The 23,208-nt window shown below is 41.8% G+C and overlaps 1 protein-coding gene across 1 annotated transcript in view; it reads left to right on the top strand.

The window, feature by feature from the left end:
* TTC27 (tetratricopeptide repeat domain 27) overlaps positions 1-17,572 on the top strand; it is an 83,577-nt gene extending 66,005 nt beyond the window's left edge. The window contains exons 14-20 of the mRNA XM_084900661.1: positions 3,361-3,459; positions 5,549-5,601; positions 7,738-7,903; positions 12,589-12,786; positions 14,195-14,306; positions 15,994-16,094; positions 17,346-17,572. Coding sequence (XP_084756787.1) covers positions 3,361-3,459; positions 5,549-5,601; positions 7,738-7,903; positions 12,589-12,786; positions 14,195-14,306; positions 15,994-16,094; positions 17,346-17,468 — 852 coding nt within the window. The 3' untranslated portion in view covers positions 17,469-17,572. The remainder of the gene's footprint in view (positions 1-3,360; positions 3,460-5,548; positions 5,602-7,737; positions 7,904-12,588; positions 12,787-14,194; positions 14,307-15,993; positions 16,095-17,345) is intronic.
* Positions 17,573-23,208: the final 5,636 nt, after the last annotated feature.

Genomic DNA, 23,208 nt, shown 5'->3' with positions numbered 1-23,208 from the left:
AACCTTGGAATTTTTTATTCCGACCTCCATTAAACAATTGGAGAACTGAGACTCGGAGGTTAAGTGACAAGGCCAAGGTCATACAGTTACACAGAATCTCTTGAATCTCAGGCATCCATCTTTCCATTGCACTGTTTCTCTAGGGAACTTTATGAGGAAAGTTAAGAGACCATATTCCCAACCATTGCTGTTCTTTTGTTAATTATTTTTAAAATAATTAAAAATCATCCTTTAAGAATACATGTTATCACATTTCAAATAAATAGTTGGCCTACTTGTGTTTTGCATTGGTTTGCTCAGGAGAGAAAGCTGAGTGTCAGCTTGTACAGACGATCGCTGCCCCCCCCCCCCCCCCCATGTGTCAGGCTTGCCCTCCCAATTCGCCCTGAAGTAAACTGTGCAGGAACCTCAGCCAGAGCCTCTACAGATGACTTCCTCTGTCTTGCCCAGTCCCTCTGATAAGAGGTTTGCCTTTCAGCTCTTCCTTCCAACCAAACATGGTCATCTGTTCTTCTGTTTCATCTTTGTCTGCCCGCCTACACTCAAGAGAGCGTGGGGGGAGGGGGCTTGATATGCCCTGGTTCTTAAAACATTGATCTTCTCAGCTTTCCAGCACCTGTTCACTGCCTTCCCCTCCTTCATCGTTAGCAAGGATGGCGTTGCCATAAATCATGGGTATAGGGGCAGGGTGGTAATAATAGTTTATGTAACAGTTTAAAATAAAAAAGTAAAAGAGGCACCAAATATCTCCTTAGTCTTCCAAATTCTGAGGCCCTCAACTGAAAAGCAAGATATGAATACATTATTTGTGGTTTAGTGGGTCAGCCACAGCAGTGGGAAGATCCTAGAGTTTTTTATTTTAAAGCCGCTTTACGATTTTAAAGAATAGGGTATGTGCAATAGTCATCTCATTATAATTACACTAGAGGCCCGGTGCATGAAATTTGTGCAAGAGTAAGCCTTCGCAGCCCCAGCTGCCTCGGCCCTCGCAGCCCCGCCCCGGCTTCGTCTGGGAAGGTCATCAGGATGGTCATTCAACTGTTTGGCCGTTCAGTCAATATGCATATTACACTTATTATTATAGATGTTAGCAATACCAGATGAAAATCTATTGCAGTTGATGATTTTAGGACTTTTCTTCTGATGCAAATAAAACAACACCACAAATGACCAAGAGTAAAAAGAGAACCTTAATGCGTATTAAGCCATCTGCCTGATTTTCATTTAATTTATTTTCATCTTAAGACCCTGATTTATAAAACATTGACTTATTTAAAAAAATTCAAGCTAAATAGTAACTTCATTACCAGCTGTAAGATAGAGAGCTATAAGATAATAGCTAATTTTAGACATTTGTACTCTTTGTCTTTTCGGGTGGGTTGAAAAATCAAGTTCTTTATTTGCATATTGATTTTGCATTTTCTGTTTTTAATAACAACACATGTGGAATTGTTTTGTGGAGAGTTTATTCTTTGCTAATCAGAAAGCAAGAAGGTTGCATCCTTGTTTGAGAACTTTGAGGGTAGTTCTCATCGATTCTGATTTAGTCCCAGAATGGGGTATTACTCATTCAAAATAAACTTGCTTCCGTAATTCATTGGCTATAAGATGCCATCAACTGTAAGAGGCACATTTATTTTAGGTGCCACTTTAATGCTGCCAATAAAACTCGATGACAAGCTATTGCTTATTAAGATGCCATGCACATACGGGAATCAACCAATGAATGCATAAATAAGTGGAACAACAAATGGGTATTTTCCCCCCTTTCTGTCAAGTCAATAAATAATTTTTTAAAAGGTTAAGAAAAGAGATGCATCTATTTCAGAGATGTTAAATGTTGAAAGGAAAGTATACCTTATAACTGATGAAATAAATACACAGATTTTGACTCTTTCAACTTGGTTAGAAGTTAAAGATCTTGTTTGGTTTATTGTTTTATAAGTTAGCATCAAATTTTAGACTCTCTCACATTGTGTCATATTCAGTGAATGCGGTTTGGTGCTTTGGAGCTTTTTTTTTTTACTTTTATAGATTACATCCTATAAATTTGATTCCAAAATTAACCAGACAAAAGCAAATTGTAATGAGTTCATTTTTAGGTTGCTGGAAATCCCTTGATTAAAAAAAGTGAATTACTAACTTTGTTTCAACCTGTTATTTCTGCTCCTCCCTCCTCCTACCAAACACACACCCACCCTTTCTCAGCTGTCACCGATCCCTCTGACAAAATCTGTTCTCTACGCAATTCCTGATAGCAGTTATTTATAGCCTTTCGGGAATTCAAGGCAAAGTGTTATAAACTGCCCAGGGATGTTTGCTTTCTAAGCCTTACCTCTAATTACTGGCTAAAAATCTTTACCTGCTTAAGAACTTTCAGGCCTCAACTAGCCATTTGGAACAGGTTTTGTGGGAATTCCCTGGAGGAGAGATGGGGGTAGCCTCCTCCTCTGCCTCCGAGGAAGCTGTGGACAGACAGGTAACTGAACAGCTCGCTTCCTTTCCCACCCTGCGGTGCTCAGCCGCATCCACCTGCTGGCTCCCTGGCTGGTCTGGATGTCAGCGAGAAAGGGGACTGCAGTCTGCTGGCTGTGCCCACTGTATCTGAAAGGAAAGCAAACCAACTGTAATGGCCGCATTTCTGACTGCTTTCATTGAATTCTTATCAATTCTATCTTTCCTTTGGTAGAGGCTATTGAATTTTAAGGAAACCCTGCGAAGTAAAGATTTCTTTTGTAATTTCAATAGCTACTTCCTAATTTACCTGTTTTCTAAATCTCTGTGCTTGCAAATCTTACTGACTTAAGTCAGGCTTTCCATTCTGAAATTCTGAGCCTGCTTTTTAAAAATTACTTTCAGCCATGCCTAAGCAGATTCATGCCAGGACAGTTTGAGTCTTGGTAAGAGTAGGCAGTGCGACTACTTGTGGTCTTACTTCAAGATGAAAGCATAAACTTTTCTCCTTAAGTTTGTGGTACATTCATTCATCAGCTGTGAATCAGCTGATTTTTGTATACTTTTTATATAGTTGATGCTCAGTAAAAATGTTAGATTAATCCCAAACATAATTTCAGGGCTTGCATTCCTGGAGTTTGATTAACTCAAAGTGTGGTCTTGTTCAGCGAAAGATGTGCAGTGATACTGTACCCGCTTTCAGTGTCATTAGCTTTGAAAATTATATTGGAAAATTCATCTCCATTTGCTAAATTTCCATACATTTATGATCCTTATAAAATGTAAGGCAAATATTGATTATATAGCTCTGTGTTCGTTCCAGTAGTGTTGGTTGGTAGTGTGTTAACTGTTCACACTGCATCCTGTAAATGTCTGTGTTTGAATGACTGCCTTTTGGTCTTACAGCTCGGGGTGTGGTTCTCTCTCGGCTGTGCCCATTTGGCCTTGGAAGACTACGCGGGGTCGGCAAAGGCGTTTCAGCGTTGTGTGACTCTAGAACCCGACGTAAGTTTGTTTCATCTTTCCTTATTACAGCTCTAAATGGGTATTCACTAAGTTATTCCAACTGTACTGGAGTTCAAAACAGTAATTCCTATCAGTCTATACTTTCAGTTATGCAAGATGAGTGCTAGAGATCCGCTGTATAACATTGGGTCACATGAATTGTGCTGTATTTCACACTTACATTTTTTCAAACGGTAGATACGTAGATATCACGTTGTGTTCTCGTCACTGTAAAAAAAAAAATGGGGGGGGCAAAAAGGTTTTCCTTCTAAGAGTTTTATTCCTGGCCAGTTTGGCTCAGTGGATAGAGCGTCAGCCTGCGGACTAAGGGATCCTGAGTTCAATTCTGGTCAGGGGCATGTACCTTGGTTGCAGGCACATCCCTGGTGGAGGGGGCGTTGGTGCAGGAGGCAGCTGATCGATGCTTCTCTCTCATCGATGTTTCTAACTCTCTATCCCTCTCCCTTCCTCTCTGTAAAAAATCAATAAAATATATATTTTTTAAAAGTTGTATTGTTTTAGCTCTTATATTTATGTCCAACTGTTGTTAAGACTTATTCATTAAACTTATCACACTATGTGTCATGATGGATATAAACTAAAATTGTGGTAATCATTGCACAATATTTACATATATTAAATCATTATGCTATATACTTAACAGGTATACAGTGTTATATATCAACTTAAAAATTAAACATCTGATAATGTATTTTTTTTAGTTCAAGAATTTTCATTTGATTTTTGCAGTTTTCATGTTTCTGAGATTTGTAATTATGTTCCCTTACTATGTTCATGATTCTTCATATCTTTGATCATGTTTATAACAACTGCTTTGAAGTCCTTGTGTCCTTATTCCAACATCTCCTTCATTTCTGTGTCTAGTTCTATTAACTGATGTTTCCTTTGGCTATGGATCAATTTTCCTACTTATTTGCATGAATGTCTACCAGTTTTTTATTGTGGATGCTATATTGTTGAGTTTCTGGGTTTTCCATTGGAAGATAGAGTTTTATTTTGGCATTTGGTTAATTTCCTTTTGCAGATCAGTTCGGTTTTACTCGTTGCTAGGATGGGTCTGGAGTTGTCTTTATTCTGTGGTTGCAATCAATCACCCTTCTCTTAAGATATAGCCTTTTGGGCTAGTACTTAATGCCGTGGGTGCTCGATGCCCTCAGCATTCCTCACCTGGTTAGTTAGACCTTGAGTGACTGCTAGCACTGTGTGACTTCCAGAATTCCATCCGGCTCACAGCTTTCTGGAGTTGTTCTCTGCCTTAAGAAGTTTTGCCCTGCACATGTGCAGCTTGGTATTCAGCCAGGGACCCAATGAGACACTTGCTGAGATTTCTGGAGCTTATTTTCTGTGCAGATCTCTCTTTCCTGGTATTTGGCCCTATAAATTCCAGCCAAATTTTCAGCCCTGAACTTGGATCTCTTCTTCTCAATTTGCTGTGTGTTGTGTGGTTTCTGCGCCTCTGGTTAGAAGCCTAGGTTGATTGTTGAGATATCTCAGTTGTTTACCCTGTCTCAAAGAGGAACAAATATTCATATCGTTCTTGTTAGAATCAACATTTATATAAAAGTTTTAATTTATTTTTGTCGTTGAATAGAGGAATAGGTAGAGAAATGTGTTTGGTGAAATGCTTAGCAATAATACTGGAGAACACACTCTCTTATTCTTTTATCTGATAAAGGATGATGGAAAAATAGTAGGGCCTTTTAAAATAGGAAAAACAACATTCTGAATATCTTGGGTTTGCAGCAAATATATATATTGTATAAATGATATTGTAATTGTACCACTTTTTTATAAATCTAAATATAGAAATAAAATCTTAACTAATTTCTAAATTAGTACTTTAATAGTTATATCAATTTGTTGGCTATTTTTGTGACTTTTTCATGCTAAATTATAAAAGTTACATTTAGTTTACTTCATTTTTCTGATACACCTTTAAACATACCTTAGTGGAAACTGTGATTGTAAAGAGCACATTTTGGACTAGGAAAATATGTTATATTTTTGGTTGTAGCAATTATTTTACCTAAATGAGAATATTCTATAACTAGGTTCTCTGTCATTTCAGAATGCTGAAGCTTGGAACAATTTATCAACTTCCTATATCCGATTAAAACAAAAGTAAGTACGTCAGACAAATACGAACTTCGCTTCCAAAATAAATGAATGAGATTTTTTTCAACTGAATACTGAAGAATTGTGCCTTATAGCATTTGACTTCTAAATGTAGTTTAATTCTTAAAAACATTTAATGTGTAATAAAATAAGAAATCTTATTTGAAATCTTTACTTGCTATTGAAGTTTTACATCCTAAACTTCCTTACATGAGAAAAGCAAGCATGCCTTTAGTTGGTCAATTCAGTTGATAGATTCTTATTGATTGTGTACTAGACATGATTGAGAAATAGAAATACAAACCAATGTCTTTAGGGAGTATAGGTGTAAAAATATTGTGCCATATTATTAAAAATTGATTAACAATGTAGGTAGTATGAGGTAATATAAAGTGAGAAATACAAAGAGGACTATAATGTAGCGGGCGGTATTTGTAGAAAACTTATTCTGTGCCAGACATCTCAGAAGAGAGTAAGTATACGACCCGAGTTCAGATCCGCTTCTGAGAGAGTATTGGAACCAAGCTAAACTTTGAAGAATGAGTAGAGGACACAGAGGAAAGCCATTCGGCCAAGGGGAATTGGATCCAATGCCGAGTGACAGGAGTGAAAAACAACACCTGAGGAGAGAGGCAGAGAGAGAGAATCAGCTATGGACCCCAGTGAAATCTACAGCGAGAATAAGGTTGAAAGGTCATTTGGGATCAGGTTGCAGTATGCTCTGATTATCTGACTAACAAGTTAAGACTATTCTGTTGGAAATTGGATGCCAAGATTTCAGTGGGGTAATTTCACGAAGAAAGAGCTTTTTGGGGAGATTTATCTGGTGACGGAGTGTGAGACTGACTAGAGAGGAAACTGTGGGCGGGAAACCAGTTAGGAGACAGCTGTTGTAACAATCCAGGAGGAGACAACTAGGCTGGAAAAAGAGGAGGCAGATGCCAGTTTATAAAGGGGACAACCAGATGGGCTTGTTGACCGGCCAGAGGGAGCCCAGGAAAGGACAGAGACCAGGATTGCTGTTTCTTGAGCTAGAATGACCGAATTAAAGGATGGATACATTTCTATTTTCCTTTGGCCTCATTTTCAAACTTAATTTAATTTTTCTTTGTGGATTCACAAGATATTTCTAAAGATATCATCAAGTCCACATTGCACTGAGATCATGAAATGCTTCCGCTGCTCTTGGGTGACAGTCTGCAAAAATAAAGGACTGTTTGTTCTACTATTTTCTTCAGAAAATAATATTATGTTCTTGATTGCAACTGATAGTGTTAAATCTCACTAGAGACCCTTTTGATTGAAAGCAAGGGTCGAGGGAAATCCCTGCCATAGTTGTAGAATGATCTCAGTTGGTTTTTCCAGTAACACTGATAATTTTGCATTTAGGCGTTTTTAAACATTGTTTCTCAACTTCTTTTTGATGCTTCTTGTCTGCATGCAGCTCCATGAATAGGTTTTGGTGTAAAAGTGGGATTTTAAGTTCAGAGGTAAATCATTCTTTCTTTCTTAGCTTTTTACTCTTTCCTTTCTTTGCTGCTACTGCAGACAAGAGTGATTTTTGACTCAGGGGGAAATTATTACTGTTCTTCTCAAAAGAATCCTAATCATGCCTTACAGCAACTCTTTAAGCTATCTTTCTGTCCTTTTGCCATCACAAGGTTCTTCATTAAAGTTCTTTTCTCTGTTTCATCCGCTTCCCCTCGACATTATGTCCCTTCCGGTCCCTTGGGAAATCTTTCCATCTTCCTATACAGCCTTCATCATGCAATAGTCCTACCATGTGGCTTTGATAAGTGAATCCTGAATTGAAGTTCCTTCTGAAGAAGCCATATTTACCAAAAAAGAATTTCATTGCAAAAATTCTGAGGCCAGGAAATGAAATTACTGATGACATGGGCACACTTCTTTCCAAATGCTTGTTTTATTTCTACCTGTTTTTGTTTTGTGATTTCATGCTTCTTTTAAAATTTTAAAAAATTTGCAGGGAAATTTGAGGTGGTTTGGGCCTCTCATTCTATTTATTACATGGATAATTAAGGACGGACAGAAAATCCACATCCACACTTAATACACTTACAGCTGTGGTGTGTTTAGCTGTGGTTATTCATATTGTTCTCTTTCATCTTGGACCTTCAATAGAGTGAAAGCTTTTAGAACTTTGCAAGAAGCCCTCAAGTGCAACTATGAACATTGGCAGATCTGGGAAAACTACATTCTCACTAGCATTGATGTTGGGGAGTTTTCAGAAGCCATTAAAGCTTATCACCGGCTCTTGGACTTAAGAGACAAATACAAAGATGTTCAGGTAGGATATTAATATTTTGTTATTTTGGTTTGTGTTTGGTATTAATACTTGATTAAAGGATATAAATTGTTTCCTTGATTATAAACAAGAACATTTTCAGTTTACACGAGACCTTGTTAATAGCTCTCTTTAGAAGTATGATAGGACGCTGGTGGCAGTGTGCACTCCTCTGCGGGTGTGGGCAGGATCACTTCACAGTGGGTAAGTCATCATTGAGGGAAAGCCTTGATGGCTAGGTATGGGCTCAGCCATATTTAGCTTCGTTGCATATTTCTGTCATCATACTTGATGACAACTAGTCACTGACGATTGGTAGATTGTCTGGAATATTTTTATCTTGGCTAAAAAAAATTAACTTAATTTGACTCTAAGTTCAGCAACAGGTGTCTTTCAAAAAAAAACTCTGATATTATTATGTTTGACATTACCTGACCCCATTCTATTTTAATTTGCTTTAAGATTATTTTTAATCTATTCTTTTTCTACTTCTTTATAGATGCGATTATTTTTGTTTTAATTTTTGTGTGTGTGTGTGTAAATCCACACTAATTTTAATACAGATGTAGGGTAAATTAGCTACGGATTATTCTTTTCCCCTCCACTATTTGTAATGACTTTTTTCTCTGTCTTAATTTTGACTGATGCATAAATTAGCATAGCTCAGAAATGTTTTTCTATAATAGTTGATATCTATATTCATATCTAGATTATACATATTTTTATTAATTTATCATAAAACTAATTTCAAGTAACTGTATAATTAGTTCCTATTCAGGTTTTCAATTTTCTGCTAATGTAAATAATACCATGAATATCCTTGTAGTCCTTATATTTATTTATGCTTCTTTCCTCAGAGTAATTGTAATGGCGATTTGTTCTTTTTCCCCCTTTTTTCTCTCCCTACCCCCTTTTATCCTCCTTTCCATTCTCTTCTTTCTCCTTTGATAACTTGGCACTTGGGGAAAAGAATTTAAATATTGCATTATTATACCCCATTTGCTTTTTACAAATAGAAGGGAAGGAGATTAACACATACTGAGTGCTTACTACGTCCTGGAACTTGCATGGGTAACCTTTTAGAACTACAGTATTTGAGAAGGATACTGATATTTCTCATTTTGCAGTAGATGACTGGTGACCCAGGGAGGTTTTACAACTTGACCAGTCACATGACCGGCACCACAAATGCTCGTTTTCTACTTGTGTTGACTTGAAGTCTGTGAGAAATTTATGTTAAAAAGCACATTTCCCCATCATACTAATGTGCATGTGAACTATGTCTGACAAAGTATTTTTTTCAAATTGGTGTTAGATTTATATGTAATAAGATGTACAGATCTTGAGTGAACGTTTGGTGTGTTTTGACCAGGGCATATTCTTATGCAGCCACTTCCCAAAGCAGATAGGGATGTTGTCCACAGACGTTCTCGCATGCCCCTTCCAGCCAGCTGAGCCCCGCCCTCCCCTCAGCCACCACAGTTTCTGATTTCTGTCACCACAGTTCAACTTTGCTCTTTCTCAAATGTCATATAAACAGAATCTTGAGTGTCATGTAAATACATACGTATGTCTTCTTTTATATAGATGTCCTTTGTGTGGCTTTTTCTTTGGGGAAGGAGGGAGGTGGTGTAGATGTGGGTGGGGCGGCTTGCCAACCAAACTGAACCCCTGAAACAAGTGGTGGCTGAGTTACCTGAAAGAAAAGGGGACAGAGGAACATGTGTACACAAATACTCTCTGTGGAATAGGATGATCTCCACTTAACTGGCGCCGTGTCTGAGGCTCAGCAGGGTGAACAATCAGGCCGACGTCTCACAGTTAACAGGTAGGAAAGCCGAGCCTCAGAGTCTGGCGTCTGGTCTGTTTACCCTAAAGCCTGTGTGTGTCTTTTCCCACACGCTAAGACTTTTTCCCCCTGAAGAAGTGAAAAAGAAAGTGTCTAACTGCCTATTGCGCTCTGGTAACCACGGTGTGGGGAGCAGGGTCAGGGTTATCAGGCCAGGAAACGGGCAGTTCTTTGGAGAGCGCCAAGTGGAGCAGGGTGGTGGCCAAGCTGGGGAGGCGGTAGTCACTCTGTGCCTGGCCTCGAGCCCTTCTAGGAGCTTTTGTAACTGTACCGGAGGCAACCCATTCCTTCCTGCTTTGAAGGCCTCCAGGTTCAAAGGCCAACACCATGTGCTTTCGGCCAAGATTTTGGTGAGACTGGCCAAGGACTTCAAGGTTTGTGTTGGCGAAGGATTTAGTTGCGCTTCTTTTAGTGGAGACTCTTCAGCATTGATATGAGAATCGCTTCTCCTCCACGTGAGAAAATGTCAGCTCTCTGCAGGGGCTGGTGGTGGTTTCCTGCGATTACTGCCTGCTTGCTTCATCCTCCAAGCGTGGGCTATGGAGGTGAGACGTAGGCTTGGGACAGAGAGCGGAACAAAAGTTCTCTGTCACTGAAATGAATTAGAGATGCAGTTAGGGATGCAGAAGTCATTATGTGGAACCAGTCATTCGACAGAGTACAGGGCTCTTTATATGATAACAATGAAATCCCTCTAAGAATCCCGACTCAAAAAATAAACTTAGAGTATTTTATGATATACCAAATGAATTTCAAATGGACTAAATATATGCTAAATATTTTTCATCTCATAGAAAAATTCGGAATAGGAATTAGAAATAGAAGTGATACTTACCAAGTTTTCTAAACCTTGAAACAAAAGAAGAAAGTTTAAAGGAATTTTTATGACTTCCTTAAAAAATATGTGCTTAAAATATTTGTAATAAAGAGGAAGATAAAAATCTAACAATATCCTTGTTATATAAAGAGTTAACATCTGCTACAGGAATGAAATGCTAAATGCGATAGAATAAAGGATTCAGGAACAGACTCAAGTAAGTGTGAGAATTTAGTGTATAATAAGGATGGCATTTAAATCTGTGGGATAAAGTTGGAGTATTCAATATGTATTGGAATAGTTGGCCAAGTATTTGGGACCAAAAATTGAAGCTCTGCATCACTCCTTAAACCAAAATAAATGCAAATGGATTAATATTTAAATTGAAATGCCTTGAGAAAAAGGATTATGTAGGTAAGAGCATAGATTCCGGGGTTAGACAGCCTGGGCTTATTGCCTACCCCTGCCATTTATGAGCTAAAACTTGGGCGAGTTACCTCAACACTTTGTTCTTTAGTTTCATGAAATGGGGATGATAATAGTACCTGCCTCACAGGGTTGTTGTGAGGATTATATGACATAATGTATATAAAGGGCCTGGCACAAGTGTTGTTTAAGTGTTGCTATGCTGTCATCATCGTCATTATCATCATTAATGAAAAAGTAAAATGATAAAAGCACTAAAAGAAAGTGTGGTAAATATTTTTTTAAGCTCAGGGGTGGAGGAAACATTTTTAATCCTGACACAATGCCATAATTCATTAAGGAGAGATTGGATATTTAAAATCTCTGCGTGTAAGGAAAGAATGACTGACCAGGGAGTTGGGAGCTGGAGGTCACATCTTCATAGGGGCAGGCTGTGATCTGAAAGCCATCCATGTAGTGCTTCCTGCACTGAAACTGGAAGATGATCAATAGAAGCTGGGTCAGTGCCCTGGCGAGAGTTTGTTTCAGTGTTTTCAAGCTCCTGGTGTTGCCAGTGCTGTTGGCCCGTGGGCAAGGTCAAGCTGATTCTTTAGTGGATTCCCCATTACAGCAGTCGATGATTGAGGAGGCACTTTCTATGCTTCTAAGAAGCTGCCTTGAGACACATTGTCTAATATAGATATGACAGATATGTAACCTGCTTTGGGGCTCAGCCCATCTGTCCCCACCCATAGCATCTGGGATAGAATGTGTAAAGAAATGAAAGCAAGATAGCCAAGAAGTGGACAAGTGGTGAACGGACCTGGGGAAGTTAGAAGGACAAGAGATGCTTCCTGGATACTCTGTATGCCTAATGCACATGCATTAGCAGTTTATTGTTCAGCTCTTGGGAGGAGTCAGGACCTGGTTAAGGAAGAGAGATGGGGTCTGTGTTTCACAGAGAGGGAGTGTGAGACATTGACAGGCCACGCTGGAAGGTATGAGGCCCACCATCATGGAGCTCCGGAGAGGAGCTGGGCTGGAGCTATGCCGACACTGTCAGAGTAGACGTGGTAAAATATGTGAAGCCACAGGTGTGGGTCAGGTCATTCAGAGGGAACTCAGGATGAGGAGAAAAGAGCACTGAGCACAGTGCCCTGGGAAAGAAGAGCCCCCTGGGAGGCCTGAAAAGGGACACCAGAGAGGTTAGTCAGCATGTAGTTCTGCAGAGTAACTCATGATGGCTTGACTTTTTATTTTTTATAATTGTAAGGATGAGCCCAACCAGTGTGGCTTGGCTGATTGAGCATTGTCCCATGTACCAGGAGGTTGCAGGTTCGATTCCAGGTCAGGGCAGATGCCCTGATTGTGGGCTTGATCCCCAGGAGGGGGTGTGCACAGGCAGCTGATCGATGTTTCTCTCTCATCAATGTTTTTCTCTCTCCCTCTCCCTTCTCTCTGAAATAAATAAAAACATATTTAAAAAAGGAAAGTGTAAGGATGATCTTCTAGCAGGTCTCATGTGGTTTGATGATGATGATGATGATGGGTGCCTTTGTTTTTTATTATTGTTTGGTTGTTTCTAGCTTACCAGTTTCTTCTGTGCATTTTTTAAAGGTCCTTAACATCCTAGTGAGGGCAGTGATTGATGGGATGACTGATCGCAATGGAGATGTCGCAACTGGCCTCAAAGGAAAGCTGCAGGAGTTATTTGGCAGAGTAACTTCGAGAGTGACAAATGACGGGGAAATCTGGAGGCTGTACGCCCAAGTATATGGGGATGGGCAGAGCGAGAAGCCTGAAGACAATGAAAAGGTGAGTCCTTCTTCTCTCCTGGCTCTTGTTTGGACATATGTCTAGTGGATCTGCTTTTTTCATGGTTGGAGAAAACGTTTAATGATGTGTAAGATAAGATTAATACGCTCAAGTTTTCAATTTGATTCCGTCTTTAACACAAGCACCTTGAATTGTGGGCAGGTTAAGACTTGTAAGCATTCATTTTTTCTCTGTCCATGAATTTTTTTATATAAATGTTCTCTGTTTTCTGCCAAAGGGTCTCTAAGCAGCTTCCTTACCTTCAGAGCTGTGGCAAACAGCTAGCTAGCTCATCATGTCCTCAGCACCCTTTCTGCAGGTTCATTGCTGGAGTAAGGTAGACTGGGTAAAGGACAAAAGGGTGTTTAAATCTGCAATGGCCTGTGAAAGGGAAAAAGGAGAAGGAGCCAGATTAGAAGATTGGAGAAGAGCTTGGTGGAGGTTGCCCTGTTGTCTCACAAGCCCCATTTACACTCCAGTTGTGCCTGTGGCCTCCTATCTTAGACCTTGCAGGGGCCTCCAGTGTTTCCAAGTTTGGAACAATTGTGTTCTTCTCAAACATCCACAACAAATCAAGTGTGGTCTGTGTGAGTTTGGAATTAGCTACAGCACAGCTCATCTTTAGGATTCTTGGCCACCCTCTCCTCCCTCGGTCTACCCCTTTGGCTTCTCCCATTGCTTGTCACCTGGATAACACATACACTTCCACACCCACTCCTGCTTTCTGTCCTTCCCAGTCTCCTTGAGTTCCCTGCTCCCTTGTCTATTAAGGGTACTCTGAATTCTCTCACCTGTGACTTCTCCCTCAAGAATCAGGTTGTGAAAGAAATGTCTTAAACTCTTGTGAATTTTTTTTTTTTTTGTCACTATTTTTATTGTTTGCTGCATGACTGACCTATGTACTCAGAGTACCAGGATTTTGGTAGAAGTGTCAATTGAGGACTATCTAGATCAGAGAAAACCCAAATTGAATATTTGTCTCAAAAATTTAAAAAGACAACAAATTATTTAAGTTAAAATAATGAAATATGTCATGATTAAGAAATATGTAATTTTTCTAGAGTTTTTCTTTCAGTATAAAAATATATGTCATGCACATTTGCACACATACATATATGGATATACAAATATTAATAACCAAATACTAATCTTTACTAATGAAAGGGTAATATGCAAATTGTAAATTTCTGTTTGAAAGGAAGTGTTTTGGTCCAATGTCATGTGATGTCTTTTCATGCTGATTGCTGTTGGATGAGCATCCGTGCCCCTTCTTTGAGGAGAGTGAGGGAGACTGTGCTGTGTCCCACAGATGCTGGTTTTCAAGTTGCAGTTAATTCCATGTAACTTCCAGGGAACAGTTTGAAATGTGAATTCTGTTTGTTCTGAATTGTTGTTCTTTTTTCCTCAGGCGTTCAGTTATCTCTCTAAGGCCTACAAGTGTGACACACAGTCCAGTGGCTGGGAGAAAGATACTGCATCATTTAAGAAACTGGTTCGGAGAGCCTTGGATCTTGCACATGGTATTGATGTAACGTTTGCCTCCATGGCATATTAGAATGTGTTTTTACTGATCAGAGAAAGTAGTAGTCAAGAGTCAAGTGTATTGGAATTGTTGTATTTAATTCAGCAAACATTTATAGACCAACTACCATGTAAGAGGCACTTTTGAGCAACAAGAAGACATAGGATAGAGGCTTAAGTACCATTTGAATAAATGACTGACATTAGAAACTTTAAAGATGTGAAAAATCTTTACAGTAGTAGTTATCCTTCAGGTCACAGTCTGTTCGCATTGATTTATAGTATTAAGGATATCTTTTAACCTTTCCTGACTCATACACAGTCTTCCTTTAGAGATGTATATCCAAATAGCCTTGAGGAATGTAATGGGTGATATTTGAGGGGAGAAGTAATCTTTTATGTAAAGTTGTATGACCATCACTCTAGTATACAATATGGCTGCCCCCATGTGGTCAAAGATCTTGCCCCTATGTGGACACAAGATGGCTACCACAAGATGGCCATCAGGAGAGGCAGTTAGGAGGGACCAGGCCTGCAAGGGAGGGCAGTTGTGGGCAATCAGGCAAGGAGGGGAGGGCAGTTGGGAGGCACCAGGCCTGCAAGGGAGGGCAGTTGGGGGCCATCAAGCCTTCAGTGGAGGGCAATTAGGTGTGACCAGGTTAGCAGAGAAGGGAAGTTGGGGACAAACAGGCTGGCAGGAGAGCAGTTAGACATCAGTCAGGCTGGCATGGGAGTGGTTAGGGGATGATCTGACTGGCAGGCAGAAGCAGTTAGGAGCAATCAAAAAGGCAGGCAGGCAAGCAGTTGGGAGCCAGCAGTCCTGGATTATGAGAGGGATGTCCGTTTCTGTAGGATCAGACCTAAATGGGCAGTCAGACATCCCTTGAGGGGTTTCAGATTGGAGAGGGTGCAGGCTGGGCTGAGGGACAGCCTCCGCCCCTATGCATGAATTTCATGCACTGAGCCTCTAGTATTCTAGATAAAGGCTGTTTTAAATTATTTGCATTAATAATTTAGTGATGCATTTTTATATTTATACTAGTGGCTCAGTGCCTTTTATAGATATAGATTTGATTATGGGTCTTTGATGCCCTGGATTACAGTTCAAACCACAATGTTAAGACCTGAGTCACAAGTACTGTGAACTCATACTAAAGTCCTCCTCTAAATTCTTCTGCAATTGATAATTACAGCAAATGGGAAGCAGTGGTCCAGTGGTTGATATCGGTTCTCCTGGAGATGGTATAAACCCTGAGTGTGAAATCGCAGTAGGAACTGAGCTGTGAATCTCTCTCCTGTCTCTTCCTTGGGCTTAGTATCATCATCAGGGAGTCCTTTGGGGAAGCCACACGGAGAGTGTCGTATCTCTGGTGTGTGTGTGTGTGTGTGTGTGTGTGTGTGTGTGTGTGTTTCAGAGGGTCTCTTCCCAATGATCTGCAATACCCTTAAAATGACCTATTTTCCTCAAAATTCTCTTTTTACCAATAAGTTATCCTTCTCAAAGAAAGACAAAGGGGAGAATTATGCACATACTTATTATCCTTTTGCCAAATTAAGAACTTTCCATGGAGAAATATTTCTCTAATCTGTTACTTTGAACTCTTAGTTCAGTAGTTTTGAGGGTTTTTTAACCTGTTCATGATCAGCGGCAGTTTTTATGGATGTTTCCCTGTGTTGTTCTTCCAGTGGCTGTGAAATGCAGCGAAAGCAAATCCAGTCCCCAAGAGGCCGTGCAGGTGCTTTCTTCAGCTCGGCTCAACTTACAGGGCCTGTCATCGAAAGCGAAGGTGAGGTGGGCGTGGGTTCACCAGGGCGTGCTAGAGAGGAGGCTGTAGTGTCACCCGGGCTCTTAAATCTTCCTCTATATCTGGGCTAATTTTAGGCCAAATTACAGTTTTTATATTAGTTCCCAGGTAGGTAGTTACTTGTGCTGTTGAGGATTTTATTGGCCCAATGGCTAGACCACCCTAAATGTGGCTTAGTTTGTTAGGGCTCCTAGAAATTAATACTTACAGTCCAGCCCTTAATGCTTTCTGTAAATTAAATTCCCTAATGCTTTCTCTATATTAAATTAAAATAATGCTCTTTTATTAAGTATAGCATATATGCCACTGGGAGCACTTGAGTAACCTTAGGGTTTTAATATATATTTATTTCAGTGCATAGTAGAAAAAGCATAACTGGCCTACACATCAGACTTACAATTTCATGAAGATTATTTAGCCTATTTCTCATTTACAGTAATGCTGAAATGTTTCCTTTGAAAAAAGATTTATTATGTAAAAATTGATTAATAGAAAAAAATAGTAAGTAGGGTGTATGTGGATTTGACAAAAATTGTTAAGGTAGACGGGTGACTCAGGTTTGGCAACGAAAGCGCACACCTTCAGTTACCCGTGCACCCTGTGGGCGGTGCTGGGGTGAGTTGCCTGCCAGTCACGAGCTCCTGGCCCGCAGGCACTAGAGACGCAGCAGCAGAACCTGTGGTTGGGCTGACGTACAGAGGCTGCGGTGTGCTGCCCAAGGCCGGTCCTTTTACAGGAGGCGGTGCATTCGTTCTTATTTTTTCTGGGTCTTTTGTTTTTACCAAATCTTGATCATCTCTGTGACCTCTCAGTCCTAAACTGTAATTAATTTTTAAGTAATTAGCATAAAGGATCTAATTTATATGAATGTGAATACAAAATATATTTTTTGTTTGTATACACAGTGAATAGGTTTGTTTTGTTTGGATGAATAACATCCCTTCTTCCAAAAACCATCCTGCGGCACTGAACTTACTTATGTCACGCAGGCATTATGAAGGGCAGCACTCGTTTAAATTTACAAGTTCAGACACGTTGTGCTTCTTCCATTCACCTCTTCACTGTCGCAGCTCGTACTTTTCCCGGGTGGTGAGCAGCACAAACACTGCCCTTGCTGCTATAACATTGCCGTATTATTATGCAAAGGGTCGTAGTTCTGTACTCTGTCTCTGTATATTATTTTGAAGAGATTTTCGTTGCTTTGATAGTTCTGCTTTGTTCTTTATGCTGCAGCAACTTTTTACAGATGTGGCCAGTGGAGAAGTTTCCGAGAATTTAACTGACGAAATTGCAGCTATGGACACCCTAGTCCTAGACCTCCAAGACCTAAGCAACCAGTTTCGAAATCGGTACTGACGCTCCTGGGAGCGGTTCTGGAAAAGGTGCTTTCGCCTCGAGACGTTCTCTTACACCTGTGGATCTGAGACTGATTTTTACATAAATTTCTCTTTTGTGGCTAACATTCTTGATTTTGTGATTTTTTCAATGTTTGAATTTCCTGAAAAGTCCCTATTTCCTTAGTTTAGTTGAATTCAGTATTTTTTTTATGATTCTTGACGCCTTTCAGCAAAAAGCAAAACAAAATTTATAGTTTTCTTTTTTAGCATAGGGTTTACTCTCTCTCATGCTAAAATTAATTAGATCATTCTTTGGAAAAATTTGGTCTAAACAGGAAAAAAAAAATCATACACTAAAGTTTGTGAAATCATTAGATTGTCTGCTTTATTATCCAAAAGTGATAGAAGAGTAGATTTGGTGATGGAAACCTTTACACTTGAGATTTTGTATGTGTGTCAGAAAGATTCAGGCTTGGCTGAATTAGAAATGTGGGCATGGTTTAACTTCTAAATCCAGAAAATGCAAGAAAAAAATGACATAACTTTTGTTTTAACCATTAGCCACCAGTAACCAGGCCGACCGACCCTCCTTGTGTATGCCAGCCCTGAAGACGGTTGTTTAGTAAGGGTATTATGAGTGAAGACAGCTATAAATGGTGCCATATTACAGAAATGCCAAAGTAAAAATGCTTTCTTAGTAATGTCTATGGAAACAAGTATTGAAGGCAGCAGCAGAGCTTAATAATCTTACTAGAAAAGTCAGAGTGAGGACTTAGAATTCTGGGTACCATGCATAAGTCATTTGACCCTTGCTTTTTTCCATATTCTTTTTTATAAAATGTGAATAATTTCTATTCTTTGCATCTTTGTGAGTTTCGGCTGCCTTTGGCACTTAAAAAATTCATAATTCATAAATATAAGTATCTTGAACATTTTAAAAAAAAAAGTCTTGCCGAAACCGGTTTCGCTTAGTGGATAGAGTGTCCGCCTGCGGACTGAAAGGTCCCGGGTTCGATTTCGATCAAGGGCATGTACCTTGGTTGCGGGCACATCCCCAGGTGGGGCTGTGCAAGAGGCAGCTGATAGATGATTCTCTCTCATCAATGTTTCTAACTCTCTATCCCTCTCTTTTCCTCTCTGTAAAAAGTTAATAAAATATATTTAAAAAAAAAAGTCTTTAAAAACTTATCAACCAGTTTTGGTTGTGAGTGTTTACCAGTGCTTTCATTCCTTCACCACCTGCTTCTCTTTTCTATTCTCAAACTAGCCTAAAGAAAAGTTGACATTTGTCCCAAAGCAGTATCTCTTACAGGAGACATAATAATTATGAGAAAGGCCGAGAACATGGGTAGTAGCATGAGTTATCATTATATGTTGGCTCAGTCTTTTATGGAAGCCATTGGGGAATAGGTGGATATGTAGGTGGATGGATAGAGCCAAGTTTTAAGGTGAACCCTTTATCAGTACCTGGTTGGGAACCCCAATAGAAAACAGATAAATATTAAAAAGCTAAAAAGTGCAAAAAGTTCAGGAAAAGAGTGATTGAAGAGGAGCTGTGGTTCATTTACTCCATAGGATACTAAACAGCAGTAAAAAAGAAGAATCTATCACCCTTTAAGGCAGCATGGAGGGACTTGGAGAGAATGAGCCTAAGTGAAATAAGCAGAGAAAGAAAAGTATATGATCTCACTCATATATGGAATCTAATTAACAAAATAAATAGAGACATGGAAGCATGGAACAGAGTTCGGAACCTTGGAGGGAAGGTGGGGGAGGGTGGTTGGGCGGGAGGAAGTCAACCAGACCTGTATGCATATATGCATCACTCATGGCCACAGACAGTGGGGTAGTGAGGGCCTGGGGTGGGGGCAGTGGTGGGCTAGAGGGGGTGGATGGGGGGGGGGGGGGAGCTGTCAGTCTTCTCATAGGGGGGGATACCTGGAAAATTTTCCTGTCATTGTTTATAAGGTTCTTCAAGGAGAAAAATTCTGGGAGGTCTCGGTTAAGATTATTTAAATCTTTTTTTAAAAGTGAATAAATTCTTGGTTAGTCTTTTTAAAGAAGTAGCCTAGTAAATGAAGTCCCTACATACAAAGAAGTTAAAATCCTAATGGAATAAGAAACCCCTTCCTCTCTAGGGGTGTCGAACTCAATCAGAGAAGGAGCCAAAATCTAAAATCCAGCCTAAATCGCGGGCCGAATGGTTTACTGAACAGTCATAAACTGACAATGTCATAAACTGACAGCGGAGTGCAGTGATGACAGCGCGGTGCGGGCCACATTGCAAGGCCTGGCGGGCTGGATTTGGCCCGCGGGCCTTGTGTTTGACACATGTGCAAGAGTGGCCCTGAGTCTGAGCAGCAGAACCATGGGGTGTGTTTTGAGGGGTGGGGCATTTTGTCGGGCTGGGGTGTGTCAGGGTGATGGGGGTTCAATATGACAGAATCCCAGAACGAATCTGAGGTTCTCAGTTAGGCGTGGGAGCGTGGCCTTGCCTCCGACGGAGGCTCCGACGGAAATGAGGACCCAGCACTGGCAGCACTGACGTGTTTGATTGCACATCCAGGCTCTTCTCCTCGTGCTGTTCTTGCTTCTGTGGGACATGCTATCCGCGTGCTCTTCACAGCAGCAGAAATGGAGAGAAGAAACGCTACCCAGGGCGTGCAGTAAACCCACCTACCTTCCAGACTCCTCTCGAAAACGGTGACATCAGCAGAGGTGTGGCTAGTTTGGGCTATTCGTAACCATGTTCCCAAATCCCGGTCCATCTATTACATTTACCACGTGGGCGAGCCTGACTAAAAGCGTTCTTTTTTCCATGTCTGTTTTTACAGCATCCACATCAATCTAAACCCCTGTTTAGATAAGGGGACTCTGCTTTACTGGCCAAGAGTGAGGCATAAAACCCGGTGAGTGGGGCCCGCACACTTCCTCTCCGCCGCTCGCTCGGGGCCCCAGAGCCGATGGCAAAGAGCCTCCATTCAGCCGTGGGCGCCACGCTGCGGCGGCACAGATGGATTTTCACCGCGCGCACCAGTGCTTATAAATAGATAGGTTTCAATCAACAAGCGGCTCATTCAGGCATGTGCTCCACTATAGTGGCTGCATTCATGAGGCCGCCGTTCCCACTAATCCCCAGGCTCTGTCCTCATAAAAGAGGAATCCCTCCGGGGCTCAGGTGGTGCTGATGGCTTTCAGCTCTCCTCCCGCCTTTCCCAGGCCGCGGCCTGCAGGTCGTTGTCGCTGCATTAGGTTCTCGCCCAGTGGACTGAAGCCGGGCTTCTCTGGAAATGTTTTCTGTCCTTATTTTTATAAATTGCAGTGGCTTCGCGGACAAAGAGGTGCTTTTTACTCCAGACACGGCAGCAGCGTGTGGCAAAGCCCATTTAGAAACCCACTGCGTGTGTGTGTGTGTGTGTGTGTGTGTGCGTGCGTCACTTTGTCACCAAGCAGCTCCTCTCTCACTTGGTCAGTAATGAAGACTTGGAGCCGGTTTTGTTCTTTCCTTTGACTTTCGGATCCATAACGAGTGAGTGTCCATTCTGAGACGATTTACCACCTCCGGCCAGCGAGGTGGGGCTTTGTGCCGGCCCTTTTATCTTCCCCGCGCTGGGCTCTGTCCAACAAGGCCTTCCCTCCTCCCCACACATTGTTCAGCGCCAGCTGCCATGGATCCGCTCAGCGCGGCCCTGAAATGTGTCCCCTGCCAGTGATGTCAGACCTGCCTTCTTCCTTTTTATTGTCCTGACTCCCTGTGAACTGCGGTGACCCGTGAGTCAGCCACACCATCGCTCGGCCCTGCGCCAGCATTGTGATCTGCGAAGGGGACTCCTGCCAAGGCCTTCGAGGCGGGGAACTAAGTCTTCTGAATGGTGAGCATCAGCCATTTTTTAATCTTTTGTGGTGGTTTTTGCCAGAAAGGAGTGTGTGCGTAAATCATAAGGAGCTAACCCATGCATTGCTCACTTAAAAAAATAAATAAATAAATAAAAAAAATATATATATATATATATATATATAATTGATTTTTTTTTTTTTTTTTTTTGAGAGGAAGGGAAAGGGATAGAGAGAAACATCGATGGGAGAGAAACATCAATCAGCTGCCTCCTGCACACCCCCTACTGGGGATGTGCCCGCAACCAAGGTACATGCCCTTGCCCGGAATCGAACCTGGGACCTTTCAGTCCGCAGGCCGACGCTCTGTCCACTGAGCCAAACCAGTTAGGGCAACATTGCTCACTTTTTGCCGCCCGAGGGCTCAGGTGAATGTCAGCTCTGTAGGCAGACAGAACTTCCTGCGCAGCGCCGCTCCCAGAAGACTATTACTGAGGACCTCGAGGGTGTCCTCCACCCTCCACAGCCGTCAGCGTCCGTGTGACAGATGTTCTAACACGGTCCGCGAGGAAGATGCTTGCAGCAGAAACAAAAAGGTTGAATCGAAGCGCGGGTCCGTGTCCAGGAGCCGCCGGGCAGTCAGCACGGACAGTCCTGTCTGTTCCCCCAGCAGGAGCTGGTGGCCTCCATGCTGCTGGGCCCTCGCCAGCGCCGTGGCTCTCGGGGTTTTCGTTCTGCAGCACCTCTCCCCCTCTCTGGGCCGAGTGCGGGCCGGGAAGGCACGAAGGAAAGGCTGTGATGGATTTTTATGAAGTGAAAGAGAAAGAGAACCAACTTCCTGTCATCGGAGTGTCTCAGATTGGTGCTAAGAAAAGGAAAGAAAGAAGGCAAAGGAAGATGAGGTGGGAGAATGATGAAATGGGAATTGATGGATGGGAGTGAACTCGGGGTTAGAGGACCCGGATTTATGTCCCACTTCCTAGCCGTGACTACACCTGAGCCTCTGTGGGCCTCACCGCCCCCAACTGTAAATGCAAACAGCCCCCTCCGGACCAGACCGAGCTGGGGTGGGGGTCACAGCGGACGATGGCTGTGAAGTGTTCTGTGAGCAACTGTGCACAGTCAGTTCTTGTTACGATCAGGAGAAGGGGCATGCGGAGCCCCGGGTGGGGGCGTCCAGCAACGCGGCTCTGGTTTTCCTAATCCTCGGGCGGTCGGACCCTGGGTTTTGAGAAACAATGTTGCAGACGCTGCACTAGGCTCCGGTGTCCCTTCTTCCCCACTTACTGAACCAGTTGGGCCTGTGGGATGTCTGTGCCAGGGCTGATAAAAGGGATCTTTATATTTTCACAGCTGTCTGCTTATGCCTGCTTATGCCAGATCCCCTCGACCATAACCGGCAGGACACAGGCTATTGTCTGGGTAGGTATGCCCTGCTCAGTGTTCACGTCCCCTTTACTAAGTCACACAAGCCGTTGTACAAGCGGTAGAAAATACAACTAAGCAAGAAAAATATTACATCACCCCAGGCCCCAGTGCTGTGGAAGATAACCATGCTAACATGTTTCTGCCTACCCTTCTAGACTAGGACGTGTATGCCAGAGAGAGAGAGACAGAGAGGCTTTTTAAAAAAACCCAATTAAGCTTTCTATTAAAGCCATGGATGTAGGCGTGTCTGTAACCGGTGAGGCTCAGCGCCAGAGGACCAGTGGAGAGCCACGTACCATATATCTAAATAATGAAGCTGTAAATCAAGCTGAGACACTGTTCAATGAGATTTCCTTTATGCTTTGATCTGGACAAGTACTCCTTTCTACTGACTCGGGAGGCCATATTTTAATTCAGGACCTTCAGCCCTCAGAATCGCAGACTGGGAGAGGGCGGTGCAGGGCCATCGGCCCCCGGCAGTCCACCCTGCTCTGCAG

This window comes from Pipistrellus hanaki, assembly GCF_964339955.1.
Source record: "Pipistrellus hanaki genome assembly, chromosome: 12".
NCBI classification, from domain to species: Eukaryota; Metazoa; Chordata; class Mammalia; order Chiroptera; family Vespertilionidae; genus Pipistrellus; species Pipistrellus hanaki.
Note: the sequence above shows the minus strand (reverse complement) of the source record. Positions and strands in the feature narration are given on the sequence as shown.